Source organism: Lipotes vexillifer, unplaced genomic scaffold (assembly GCF_000442215.2).
Source record: "Lipotes vexillifer unplaced genomic scaffold, Lipotes_vexillifer_v1.1 scaffold802, whole genome shotgun sequence".
NCBI lineage: Eukaryota > Metazoa > Chordata > Mammalia > Artiodactyla > Lipotidae > Lipotes > Lipotes vexillifer.
In genome coordinates, this window is record NW_006790237.1 from 362,800 (window position 1) to 376,484 (window position 13,685).

General features: G+C 61.3%; 1 protein-coding gene across 1 annotated transcript in view; it reads right to left on the minus strand.

Moving 5' to 3' along the window:
- Window positions 1-430: 430 nt before the first annotated feature.
- LMTK3 (lemur tyrosine kinase 3) overlaps window positions 431-13,685 on the minus strand; it is a 20,076-nt gene continuing 6,821 nt past the window's right edge. Inside the window, 12 exon segments of the mRNA XM_007463439.1 lie at window positions 431-674; window positions 1,913-1,979; window positions 2,226-2,234; window positions 4,107-4,244; window positions 4,407-4,542; window positions 5,925-6,124; window positions 6,127-6,333; window positions 9,160-11,645; window positions 12,179-12,328; window positions 12,480-12,601; window positions 12,687-12,771; window positions 13,164-13,312. Of these exon segments, the coding sequence (XP_007463501.1) occupies window positions 431-674; window positions 1,913-1,979; window positions 2,226-2,234; window positions 4,107-4,244; window positions 4,407-4,542; window positions 5,925-6,124; window positions 6,127-6,333; window positions 9,160-11,645; window positions 12,179-12,328; window positions 12,480-12,601; window positions 12,687-12,771; window positions 13,164-13,312 (3,993 nt within the window).

The window sequence follows — 13,685 nt, forward strand, 5'->3', positions numbered from 1 at the left end:
TGGAGAAGCCGGGGGTCTCGCTGCCACACAGGCATTTCTGCCTTTCTGAGCCTCGATGTTCCTGTCAGATGGGGCTGTGAGGATGGCCATATCTCCTGGACAGCACCCGGTCCCTGCAGCCTCCCCTCTTCATCTCCCGAAACACACACATGCCCCACGTTCCTCCAAAAAGTTGTTTTTTGTCTTTTTTAAATAATGTGAAAATGCCACGCGAAGGTTTGAACCAGAGGCCCCTCCAGGGGCCAGGCTGGGGTGGGAAAGGGGAGACGCGAGATGGGGGGGTCCAGGTCCCTGAAGCCTTCGGCCCCTGTCTGGGGCTGGGAGTGGGTGAGGAGGGGCCTCCACTGTGCAGAGGGGCTCCAGGCCCTAAAGAGTTCAGTTCAGTTCCGAGAAAGGCGGCTCTCCAGGGAGGGGTGAGGGGCTTCCTGCCTCATTTGGCACCGAGGGGATCAAGGGGCTCAGGGGAGCCGTCCGGGGGGCTGGGGGGCGGAGGGCCAGGGCCTCCTGTTTGGCACATGGTGGGGGAGGGGGAGGGCCCGGTCTCGGGGGCCTCCCCGGAGGCGGCGTCTGTGGTGGTGGCAGTGGCTCCATCGTCCACAGAGGATTCTGCTCTCAACCCCTCTTCTGGGGGTGCAGGGGGGTCAAGTCTTCGGGGAGTCAGTTCTCCACGGGGCCTGAGGACGGAGGGAGAGGAGAGAGAAATGGAATTACTGGGCAGAAAGGCTCATGGCTTCTGGCTTGCCGATCGGAGTGAAAACCAAGCCCTCACCATGGGGAGCGCCCCACCTGATCTGCTCTGTCCTTTTCCTGTCATTTACTCCCACCCCCGACTCACTCTGCTCCAGCCACAGTGCTCTGCTTCCTTGCTGTTCCTCCAAGCACAGTCCTACCCCGGGGCCTTTGCACTGGCTGTTCCAACTGCCTGGCATGCCCTTAGCCCTTCCCATAGAACTCAGGCCTCCGTCACCATGCCCCCTCTTCAGGGTCTTCTCCGGGCCATTCTCAGTCAAGCAGTCGTCCCCCTCACCCCCCAAGGTCATTCTATCTCACTGCACTATAGTTGGGGGGCGGTGGTTTGTTTTTTCGTTTTTCGTTTTTTTTGTCGGCGCCACATGGCTTGTGGGATCTTAGTTCTCCGACCAGGGATTTCACCTCGGCCGTGAAAGCACTGAGTCCTAACCACTGGACTGCCAGGGAATTCCCTTCCACTACAGTTATTTTCTTTCACATTTCTCCTCTGGGATAATCTCAGTCATTGTCAAAGAGCTAGCTTCCTGTCTGCTTGCCCCTCTAGACTGGAAGATCAGAAAGGATGGGACTGCATTTGGTCACTGCTGCATCCCCAGCATCCAGTAGAGGCCCTGTACAAAGCGCCGTCCCACCAGACTTTCCCACCATGATCCCTTCTCTCCCAGCAGAAGGAGAGCCTCCCACCCATACAACAGATCCAGAAAACCAAGTCTGTGGGGTGGAGACTCTCAACCAGGGCTACCCACCAGGCACCCTCCCACTCCACCTCCCACTTCTCACCTGAGTGGCCTGGGTCAAGTCATTGCCCTCACTTCCAGTCCCTGAGCCTCAGTTTCCCTCCCTCTAAATGGGGAGCATGACCCTCGTGTCCTTTTCAAAGGAGTGGGGAAACTCTGAGATTCCCGGCATCACTCAGCACCCAGGGAACGTGTGTGAAGTGGGCAGAGCCACCCCCCAGCCGTGGTCTCGAAACCGGCTCAGCAGCTTCCCAGCCCAGCTGCGGAATAGCTAAGGACTGAGTAAAGGGATTTGGGGTTTTGTGTGATCGGGCCCTCCCTCTCCTCTCCAGGTGAATAAAGGTGAAGTCATCCTGGATTGCTGGCCCTATGGGCCTCAGCCCTGACTCAACACTTGGCTGGTGTCCCCACGCCCTGGAACCCACCTCACCCTGTCCTCTTGGGGGGCCTCTGAGAAGACCTCTGGGAGGAAGTGACATTTGGGGGTGAAATCTGAGGATGTTGCCAAGTGAAGGGTCAACCCTCAGCCCACCCCTCCTGCCCTTGACTCTGTATGTCCTCTCCTCTCCCCCCTGGAGCCTTGCCTGGCCTCCTCCCCAGCCTCCCCGCCTCCACTGGCCCCCACAAGGCCCGGGAGAAGTCTTACTACACCCGGGGCTGATGCTGCCCCTCCCCAGCTCACAATCCTCCCGTGGCTCCCTAGTGCCCCCAGGACAAAGTCCCCGCCCCTCAGCTTACCCTCAAGCCCTGCGGGGGGGGGGGGGGGGGCGGAAGAGGATAAAGCTTTTCTACAGACCAGAGGCAGGGGGAGGACACCGCAGGGGGGGGGGGGGGGGGGTCTGTCCTGCTCTCTCTCACTTCCCACACCCAACCCCCTCCACCCAACTCTGCAAGTAACCTCCAGACACACCCGCTTCCCTTCTGTTCCATGAATCAGCCAAGCTCTCTCCTGCCTCAGGCCCTCTGCAAGCTGTTCTGTCTGCTAGCACGCGGTCCCCTTCCCCTTCACCTAGTTAACGACAACCAACCCTTCAAGTCCCTGGTTAAAGGACCCTTCCATCACCGAGGACACAAAGCTCTTTCCTCTTGTCATCTGCTTTCTCAGCAAGCCTGAGTTGGCACTTATTCACTTACTGTGGGACTGTGGGGTAGTGCTGTGGGTAGGGCGGAGGGGGGCTCACTGATCTTGCCCAGCACGGAATCCCAAGAGCCCAGTACAGCCGATGTTTGATAAGCATCTACTTCGTTAAACGCAGTAACAGCTACCAGTTAAAGACCACTGCAGCGCGCAAGGGGACGATTAAGCCATTCAATCCCCTTAACCAACTTAGGAGGTAGATCCTGTTATCCTCCTCGTTCTACAGAAACTGAGGTACAGAGAGGGAAAGCGACTTGCCCTAGGTCACCCAGCCAAGAAGTGGCAGGGCCAACACCTGAACTCAGGCACCTGCTCAGGTAGGGGAGCAGGTATGTAGTCCCCCCCGAAAAGAGCCAGTTGCACCTTCCCCCTACTTAGTTCTGTCCTCTGGGAACACCTCCACCTGCCTGGCCCAGTGCAAGGCCTGTATGCAGGGATGTTCTCCTAAGGTGGTGGTGAGGATTAGCATTATGGCGTAAGTGAAACGCAAGAAAGGTACCTGACAAATGCTGACTACTGGAGTGGACACAGACTCAGAGGCCAGGCAGCCAGGGTTTGTGCCCCGGCTCCTCATGCCTCTCTGTGCCTCAGTTTTCTCTTCTGTAAAATGGGGATGAGACTAGAATACACCCCATGGAATCATAGGGAGGATTAAATGGGGTAAGATGTTTCCAGCACATTCTAGGGTCTATGAGAGTGCTTGCTGTTATTGCTATGGTGCTCCCTGGCCATGTCCTCTCTGTTCTGGTTCATACTAACCAGCTTTGAGCCCCCTGGTTTCCTCTGGCTTCTTGTCTGCCTCTGATCAACCTATGCCCCCCAAAGGAGATGGGATCAAGATCCACCAAGTACCAGACAGGAATCTTAGCACAAAGATGGGGCAAAGATGGGAAAGAAAAACAAAGAAAGAGAGCGAGGGAGGGAGGGAGGCAGGGAGAGAGAGAGGGAGAAAGAAACACAAAGAAAGAAAGAAAGAAAGAAAAAGAAAGAAAGAAAGAAAGAAAGAAAGGAGGGAGGGAGGAAGGAAGGAAGGAAAGAAAGAAAGAAAGAAAGAAAGAAACAGAAAAGAAAAGAAAAGAAAAGAAAAAAGAAAAATGATTTGGGGCTTCCCTGGCGGTCCAGTGGTTAAGGGGGCGCGGGTTCCATCCCTGGTCGGTGAACTAAGATCCCACATGCCAAGGGACGTGGCCAAAAAAAAAAAAAGAAAGATAGGCAAGACTCAGAGGGGATCCTTACAGAAGGGAAACTGAGGCTCAGGGAAGGGCGTGATTGCCCAAGCCCATCTGATGGACACCTCTTGGTCTGAGCGGGTTCCAGAGGTGGGTGGGGTTTCGCTGGTGAGCAGCCAGACTGAGAGAGGGGAAGGAAGAAACTGGGAGAGAGGCAAAGAAATTCAGAGAGATGGGGACAAGAAAGTGGGAGAGACAGATGGGGAGAGATTGGCAGACGTGGGGCAGGGCCAAGGGTCTGAAGCACGATACCTGCGGGCCGGGCGTCGGGGGCCCGGGCGGGGGGCCCCGGGGTCTCCAGCGCAGGCGAGACGGAGAAGCGGGAGAAGCACAGGGGGGGGCCTGGAGGGGGGAGGAGGGGGAAATCCTCCGCCCACTCGAAACTGCCTCCTAGCATTGGGGGCGGGGGTGGGGTGAGGAGGGAGAGGAGAGGATGCGGTCAGACCCTCAGTCACTTCTTCAGCCCCCCGACCCCGCCCCTCAGCAGGCCCCGCCCCGACGCTGCCCTTCCCATAGACCCCGCCCCCAACTCTGCCCCGCCCCGCCCCTCACCAAAGCCGCTGTCGCTGCTGGGAAACCCATCTCCGGGGGTGGCGGAGTGGGGAAGCGTCGGGGGCGCTGGGGGCGTTGACGGGTCCGTGTCCCCCTCGGGGGGGCCCTGGACACTCAGCTCGTTGGTTGGCGTCTCCTATGAAGGCATATGAGGGGAGGCAAGAGGGGGGCGAACCGTCACATCGCACTCGCTACATCCCAACAAGCAACAAACCCCGCTAACATTTCTGGGGCTTCAGGCATCCCGATTTACAATCGCTCTCTCTGGAGATCCCCTAATCTGCCTTCGAAGCCTCAGGCCAGCTTTAACCTCCCCCGGCCTGAAGCTCCTCCCCCGACCACGGAGTCCCGCCCACAGCTAAGTAGTCCACGGCAGGAGTTCTCTCCCGGCTCCTTAACGCGCTGCCTCCACGGAAGCCCCTAACCCAGGACTGTCTCCGTAAGTCCCATCCCGTCTCCATGACCCTTACTCACGTCCTAGATCTCGGCCACAGGCGTCCAAGTGCGGGCCCCACAACTACCTGCTCCTATGGTCCTCCAAACCCTTAACCCATTTTGAGCATCTCCGGACCCTCCCGCGAGCCCCTAAGCCCCGCCCTCTGAAAAGGCCCCGCTCCAGTTTGTTTCAGTGCCCTAGGCCTCAGCTCTTGACCCTGTTCTCACTCATCTCAGAACCTTAGTATGCCCCGCCCCAGGTTCATCTAGACAGGGCCCCAGTCCACTACACCGCCCCCAGCACTACACCGCCCTGTTTTTCTCTTCAACACTAACCTCCCAGGCTAGTTACTTTTAACACAATCCCCAACCCATCTCTCTTAGCCCCGCCCAGTTCATTAGCTGTGTCCCATCCCTGAACCCACTACTGCACTTAGTATCTTAACACTACAAGCAGCATCTCTTTAAGCCCTACCTGCAGCTTCTCCATGGCCCACCCCTAGTGGATAAGATCCCCTCCATCCTGAGCCGGCCCCTCGGCCTCCACAACATTAGAGAGCTGGTGCAGAAACCCCACCCCGAACTTAACTAGGCTCCGCCCCCACCTTACAGACCACGCCCTAATCCTCTCACTTTCTCCTTAGCCTCTGACCACCAGGTACCGCGCTTTCCTTCCGGATCCGTTCTCATCTCCAGGCCTCTCCCTAGCCCTCCAGCACCTTCCCCCACCCCAGGCCCCACCTCTGCTCTGGACTCGGCCCTTCCCCAGGCCCCGCCCCATCCCCAGGCCCCGCCCTCACACTCAAGGACTCATCCTGCCCTATTTCCCTAGCCAGTCTCTCCCCAGGCTCCGCTCTCACCCTGAAGGCCCCGCCCCCACTTGAGGCGCGGCCTTCCTCCAGGCCCAGCCCCATTCCCAGGCCCCGTCCTTACACTCAAGGCCTCGGCTCGTCCTTCAAGTCCCGCCCCATTCCCTGGCCCGCCCTCACCCTGCAGACTCCGCCCCCAATCTAGGCGCGGTCTTCATCCAGGCCCCGCCCCTCCCTAGACCCAGCCCCGGGGTCCTGCGCGGGGGCAGCCCACCTGGTCGAAGAGGTAGACGGTCACGTCCCCGTGGAAGGAGACCATCTTGCGCTTCCTCTCCAGCTCGCTGTCCTCGGGTTCGTCGGCCCCGCGTGGAGACTTGAGCAGCCCCCGCAACGGGCGGGCCGCGTCCGTGTCGGCGCTGCTCACCACGACGGGCACCGGGGCTGCCCGCGCTCTCCCGGGGCCCCGCCGCCCGCGCCCGCCGCTGCCGCCTCCTCGTCCTCCTCCTCGTCCTCGTCCTCGTCCTCCCCGTCCTCCTCCGACGGCCCCGACGCCCCCGCCCCGCCGGCCTCCCCGCCAGCCGCCCCGGCGTCCACGCCCTCCCACGGGGGTCGCCGCGGGCCCGGCCCCGGGAACGGCGTGAGCGTGAGCGGCGGCAGCGCCAGCGAGAGCCGCGAGAGCTTGGCTGCGAGGGGAGACACCCGGTGAGCTCCTGTTCCTGGGGAAACTGAGGCATGCCCTCCCGCCTAACTCTGTGTCCTCAGGTAATCTCAGCCACAGTCTGGGCCTGTTTCCACCCTTGTGAACCAAAAGGCTGCACTGGGGGTCTCCAAGCAGAAGGGTAGCGGTCTTCCCCCTACTCCAGTGCTTAACCCTCCCCGTGGCTCCCCAGTGCCCACAGCACAAAGCCCCAGTTTCTCCCGGGGCCACCAGGCCCGAGTGCCCTGGCTGTGCTGACCTCTCCTGGTTCTGTCCCCACCTCATTCTGGCTTGACCTCCATCCAACCACATGGGCCACATCCCCATTCCTCCCACCTCTGAGCCTTTGCATAGGCTGTTCCCTCTGCCTGGAACTTCCTTATCTAACTCAAGTCCTATTCATCGTCCAGCTCTGTCTGGACTTTCAAAGCCTTTGGAGATCTACCAAGAGGTCAGGCCAGGCAACCTGCTCTGCACCCCATAGTACCAAGCACCTCGCCGTCCTAGCGGTTGATCTCAGTATAGAACTGTAATTCTGTGGCAGTGTGATTAATGTTTGCCTTGCCACAGAACAGAGACTGAGTTGGGCTCATTCTGGCTGCGTCCCCAAACCCCAAGGACACAGAAGTACTCAGTCAATATTTGTGGGATTCGTGAATAAATGTTCCCTGCTACACAATGTTGACCAAGGTACTTTCTTTCCCTTTTTGGCCCTCAATCGCCAGAAAATTGGGGTGTCTAGCCATCTCCAGGTCCTTTCCCTGCCCTAAGACTCCTTGATCTCAGCCTGCTGCGAGGGAAGGACTTCAGGTCCCTGGAGGAGGAAACCTCACTTCAAATCCCAAGCCTACCCTGCTCTCTTGCTGTGTGTCCCTGGGCAAGCAGATCCACCTCTCTGAGCCTGTTTCCTCACTGGTAAATGGAGGGGCCACTCATTCCTCCATTACTGCATAAGTGAGCTGTGTGCCAGGCCCTGTGGGGGGGCGATGGTGGGGATGAGAAGAGGGTCAGGGCAGGGCAAGGAGAAAGATGGATGTGGACCGAGTCACTCTCCACCCCTCATTCACTCAACTCCAGCTTCACCAGCATTTTGCTATTCCATGAACATGCCAAGTTAATGTCCATCTCAGTGTCCTCTACCTGAAACATCCTTCTCCCAGATGTCAACCTGGCTCACTTCCTTCATGTCTGCTCAGAAGTCACCTCCTCATTGAGGCCTTCCCTGACCACCCATCTCAAGGTGATGGGGTGGAGTGGGGCTTTATAGAGGAAGCTATCAAGGGCTGTGGTTACCCAGAGGAAGGACAGGGTGACAGTCTTTCAAAATCAGGAAGGCTTCCCAGGGAAGGGGGAATTTGAGTGGGGTCATGAAGGATGAGTAGGAGTTCACTGGATTTAAAAAAAAAAAAAGAAAAGCATGCTATTCCCAGTCTCTTCACACCCAACAACACCGACCCGCCCCCAGCCCCGCTTCAGATCCTCTGAGGCATCTTAGTTGCTCATCCCCTGTCATTTTCATGCTGCCCAGTGTCTTTCCTGACACAGCTGGTTGCAAACTCCCCACAACAACCTTGAGGAAGTGGTAGTGTTCTAATGCCATGGGTTTGAGGAAGGAAGGTTCTGTGCTCAGTCCCCTTCCTGACCTTTCCCTCTTGAGCCTCAGGCTCCTCTGGCAAACAGAGATAATAACCCTTACCTCAAGTGTGGCTGTGAGGTTGCCAATATAAAACAGGCCCAGTCATTTATAACTTTCATACCAGTATTTAAGGAAATCAGGCCTCTGGATGATTCCAGTGGAACTACAGTCCCTATGTCCACATCTAAGCAGGGGCTGTTTATTTTACTCTCCATTTATCTTCTCTTAAATTGTCCCCTCTCTATGACAAACTATTTCCTGTGTTCCTATCAAAACTCAATTTCCAGAAAAGGCCTTTCTACTAGGCTGTCAAGCCACCAGTACTGCGGTGGGCAGGGCAGGATCTGAGGCTCCCTGGGTCTCAGCCCTGGACAGCTCAGGGCCTGGTGCACAGGAGGCCTGGCACAATGAATAGATGCCTCAGCTTGTTGGAAAGTTTAAACCAGAGATCACGCACTGGCAGCCCAACCCACAGAAAGGCTTCTTTTGAGTGGGTTTCAACCATTAATACACCCAGAACTCTGGCTTAAAGGGGGAAAGCAGCAGATTTGGCAACACCAGGTGGGCATTCCTGAATGGAGGTGAGAACTAGCTGCATTTCCTCCACAACTCCTACCCCACGTCTCCCAGCTCTCATTCATTCATTCATTCCCACCTATCATTCACATTCCTGAATGGAGCTGAGAACTAGCTGCATTTCCTCCCCAACTCCTACCCCACGTCTCCCAGCTCTCATTCATTCATTCATTCCCACCTATCATTCATTCCCTTATATTGTCTGACCCCTGTGGGCATCTGAGTTTGCATCCCCTAGTTGACGTGAATTGTGATATAACAGCAGGTGCTTAGAAGTGCCAGGCGTTGGGCCAAAGGCTTTGGAAGTCCTAACTCATTTGACCCTCACAATCCTATTAGGTAGGCGCTATCCTTGTCATCCGTTTTTGGCAGATGGGGAAACTGAGGCACAGAGAAGGTCATCTGTCCAAGATCACAGCTAGGAAGGGGCAAAGCCAGGATTTGAGCCCAGGGAGTGTGGCTCTAGGGTCTGCACTTGTCATCATCAGGCTGACCTGTCTGGTACCTGGGAGCCTGAGCTTCTCAACTGCACCCTACATCTTGGAAGGAGCTGGGCCTCGGCCCCCAACCGCGCTCCCGTGCTCCCAGCAGCCTGCTCACCTTTGATCTGCTCGCTGTTCCCCTGAGGGGGTCCCAAGTCCAAGAACAGGCGTGGCATCTCGGGGCCCTTCCTCTCGGGCTTGGGGGGGTCCCCGTCTTCGTTGGGTGCTGTGTCTCCGCCGGCTCTGCTGTCTGGGACCCCGGGCTCTCCCTCGGAGGCTGCCTCCGGCCTGGCTCTCTGGGGCGCTGGCTCCGGCCTCGTCGGCTGTGTTTCCAGTGGCGGTGGAGGCGGCTGTGGCCTCGTGCTGTCGACCCATCCGGCCTTTGCGTCCACGCCGCTTCCGAGGCCGCCGCCGGGGGCCATCCCCATGCCCACTGGGGCTCGGACCCCACTCCCGAGGTCCAGCCTCCCAGCCCCGGGGGCTCTCGGTGCCCCCCCAGTCTCGGGGGCTCTCCTCTCGGTCCCGGGTTCCAGCACCCCGCTCCTGGGGGCTGGGCCAGTGGGGCCAGGGACTGTCTCCCCGCCGTTCAGGGCCAAGACCACTGCGCCAGGTGCCAGGGCTCTCTCCAGCGAGGTCTCTGGGGCTGGCTCCCCGTTCATGGGGGCTGGAGCCCCACTCTCGGGCATCTTCTCCCAGGGCCCTGGGGCTCTCCAAGGCCCAGTCTCTGGCAGCCTCTCCGGGTTCCTGGGGAGTCTCAGGCCCCCATTCTCTGACACCTCCTCGATCTTTGGGGGTGTCAGTCCCCCATTCACCAGCACTTGCTCTTCTCTCGCCGGGGACCCCAGGCCCCCATTCTCCAGCACTTTCTCCTCCCTCCTTGGGGGTGGCAGCTCCCCATTCGCCAGCACTTGCTCTTCTCTCTCTGGGGACCCCGGGCTCCCGTTCTCCGCCACCTTCTCTTCGACGCCCAGGGCTCTCTGTTCCCCGTTCTCCAGCGCTGTCACCCCGTTCATGGGGAGGCTCGGGCCCTCGTGCGGGCTTGGGGCTTGCTTCCCGCTGTCCAGGACTGTGGGGCCCCTGCTTGGGCCCGGGGCTTTCTCTCGGTTCCCGGGGCCTCTCGCCGCCCTCCTGGGCCCTGTCTCGCGGGCGGCTGCCCCCTTCTCCCCCAGGAGCTTCCTTGTCACGTCCTCCCGCAGGGACATCAGCAACTGCTCGGTGCTCACTTGAACTACGAAGGTCGGCTTCTCCCGGGCCCCCGGGAGCGGGAGGGGACCCGGGTCTGGGGGTGGCCGGGGCGCTCCCGGGTCGGGGGGCTCGGGGGGAGCCCGTGGTCGAGGGACCCCTTCCTCCTCTGCTGCCCCCCCACCGGGGAAGGCTCCCTCGGGGGAAAAAGGGGTCTCGGTCTCGTAGCCGCTGTCGCCCGGTTTGGGGCCCGGAGACGACAGGCCTGAGCCGGGACTGGCCACGGCCGAGGGGGGGTCGGGGGACACGGCCGGGTCCGCGGGGGCCCGAGGAGGTGGCGGCGGCGGGGGGGGAGCGGGAGGTGGCCCCCGCCCGGGGGACTGGGGCGCCGCCGCCCCCATGCGGGGGTCCAGAAACTCGGCCAGGGAGCCCCGCTCCGCCCGCAGGGACGAGTCGTCCTCGGGGGGATGGGGGCAGCCAAGAGCAGGGTGGCCGCCCCAGCCGGCGACGGCGTCCCCCCGCTCCAGGGGCAGGCAGGAGCAGGCCCCCTCGCGGCTGCACAGGGGACAGGGTAGGGGGCCCCGGCGGCTGGGGCCCCCCCCAAGGCTGCTGCTGTCTTCCCCCGGGGAGCTGCCTTCCTCCTCCTCCTCCTCCTCTTCGGCCCACGGGGTGGTCCCCCGCTCCCCCAGCACCTCGGCGGGGTCTCCTGCCAGGGTCTCCCCGGCGCCCCGGCCCTCGGGGTCCCAGCCGCTCAGGAGGAAGCTGCCGGAGGATGAGGACTGGGCCGGGAAGGGCCGGGCCGCCGGGAAGAGGGGGGAGGCCCAGGTCTCGGACACCAGCTGGGGGACCTCGGGGGGGGCCTGGGGGGCCTGGGGGGCAGGCACTCCTGGGTCCAGGGGGTCCCAGTCATTGGGGAAGAGGGGCTCTGGCGGGGAGCCATGCTCCTCGAGGCGGATGTAGTATTCGCTGCTCACGGAGGGGCTGCGGGCGCTGATGACCGGCAGCACGCTGGGCGTGGACAGCGCCTCGTAGAAGGGGTTGGAGGGGTTGGCGTGGGGGGCCGGGGGTGCGGACGCCGGCTGCCAGGTGGGTGCCCCCCCGCCCCGACCGGCCCCCCGCCGCGCCTTCTCCCACAGGCACTCAAGGTTGAGGCCACGGCTACTCTCGGTGACCGTGAGCACGTCGTCCGGGTCAGCCCCAGGGAAGCCATCCAGAAGGGGGAACGGAGAGGACAGGGTCCCCGGGCGGGGCACGCTGTGCTGCGGGGGCCAGGGCCAGGGGAAGGGACCATCTCGGGGGGGCGGCGGCGGCGGCGGCGGCCTTGGGGGCCGCTCGGAGAGCAGGTAGGTGAGCTGCAGTTGCAGATCAGAGGCCGAGGGCCGCTGGGCAGGCGGCCGCCAGCAGGACTGCAGGATGTCGTACCTGGGGGAGGGGGAGGAGGCAAGAGTGAGTATCCTAAGGCAAGAGTGAGTAGGGCAGAGTCCTGGGGGGCGGGGGGTCACTGGGGGTGGGCAGAGACCAGGAGAAAGTGGGGGGAAGAGACCCAGAGAGAAGAGGACCAAGACCCAGAGAGAGGGGGGAACAGAAATCAGAGACAGGGAGACAGAGACCTAGAAGAAGAGAGGACAGCAAGGCACATGTGCGGAAATGAGGGTTAAGGTGGCCTTCGCGTTTGGGTTACAAGTTTTGGAATCAGAGACAAGCAAGCAGCAGGGGTCTTCTAGGGCTGGAGAAACTAGGTTCACACACCAGCTGTCACTCCATGCCTCAGTTTCCCTGTTCCAAGTGGCAGATGCTGGCGGAAGGGGTGGGGACGTCCCCACTCCATTCTAGGGCTGGCAGCAAGTGGTGCAATTGTGGAGGGGGGAGAGTGTGAAATGAGGCGGGGGATTCTGGGATCATCCTGGGTGTGGGAGGTAGAAGGTCAGGGGTCCGGGGTCAGGCCCCGCCCTCACCAGTAGTCCCCGTAGGGCAGCTTGAGCCTCGGCCTGGCCAGCTTGACGTGCTGCTGACGGACGACGAAGGCGAGGACCTCCTCGTCTGATAGGTGGCGGTAGGGCTGTGCCCCAAACTCAAACAGCTCCCATAGGGTCACCCCTAGGGACCTGCGGGGTGCAGAGGGCAGAGGAAGGTCAGAGCCCTGCCCTGACGGGCCAGGGGGCCTCCCCTCCAGGCCTCAGTTTCCCCAACCGTAGAACCTGTGACCCTTCCGCCTTCCTTGCCCTCCTCGGCCGCCCCCCGGCCCGGGCCCCTCACCAGATGTTGCTCTCGCGGCTCTGGTCCACCACCATGAAGGTCCCGTGCAGCTCCCCGAGGAGCTCGGGCGCTGCCCAGCGCAGCGGGATCCACAGGCGCTCGGGGGTCAGGTAGTAGTCCTCCTGGGTGTGGGCGGCACGGGGCGCGGTCAAGCAGGCCGGGACGCCCCCCCGCCTCCTCCCAGCTCTGATGGAGGCCAGCCCTCACCTTGTAGTTGCTGTGCGCCAGCCCGTAGTCTCCGATGCGCACAGTGAGGTCGGAGGTCAGCAGGCAGTTGCGCAGGGCCAGGTCGCTGGGGGCGGGCGAGGGGGGGCGAGGTAAGAAGCGGGTAGCTAGGGGAAGCCCGCCCCCCCTTCCTAGACCCCGCCCACTTTCCCGCACTGCTCCCCTTCCCTCTTCTTTTCCTCCCTCCTCCTCTCCTACCTTGACTCCTCCCCCTCCCCTGACTCCTCCCTCTCTTCTGTGACCCCTCCTCCCTTCCTGACTCCTCCTCTACTCTTCTGACTCCGCCTCTTCCCTCTGACCCTCCTGCGCTTTCCCCCCTTTTTGTGTCTCCCACTCAGGCCTCCTTCCATCCTTAAACTCCTCCCCTGTGGCCTCACCTCCCACTCCCGTAGCCTGGCCTCTTTCCCCTAAGTAGTCCCCTCCCCCCCCAATTCCGCCCGGTGACTCCCGGGCTGCCACCTGTGCACATAGTTGTGGGAGTGGAGATGTGCCAGCCCGCGGGCGATCTCCAGGCCCATTCTCTGCAGTGTCCGCAGGTCTCGAGGGGGCAGCTCAGGGGACAGGCCCTCGGGGGGCCGCTGGGCCCGAAGGTAACGCTTCAGGTCCCCCTGGGAGAGAGGGCAGGGAGGGGTCAGCACCACCGCCCCATCCCAGGCACCCACACCAGGCAATCCGAGGCGAGGATGGGATGACCTCTGCCCTCAGTGGGCAGCCCCCTCTGGGCCTCAGTTTCCCCTGCTGCTTAGAAGCGCACAGGAACAGCACCCCCACACACCTCATGCGTTAGTTCAGGGCGCACCACCTGGGGAGTGAGTGCTCATCTACAGAGATGGCAGTGCTTGTCACAGGTGTTGCTCTGATGATGCTGATGATGTCATTGCTGCAGATCCCTAGGAACTGCCCTGAGCCCTTACCCCGCCCAGCTCCCGGCTCTGCCTTCCCCGCCCCAGACCCTCACCAGCTGACAGAACTCCATAATCA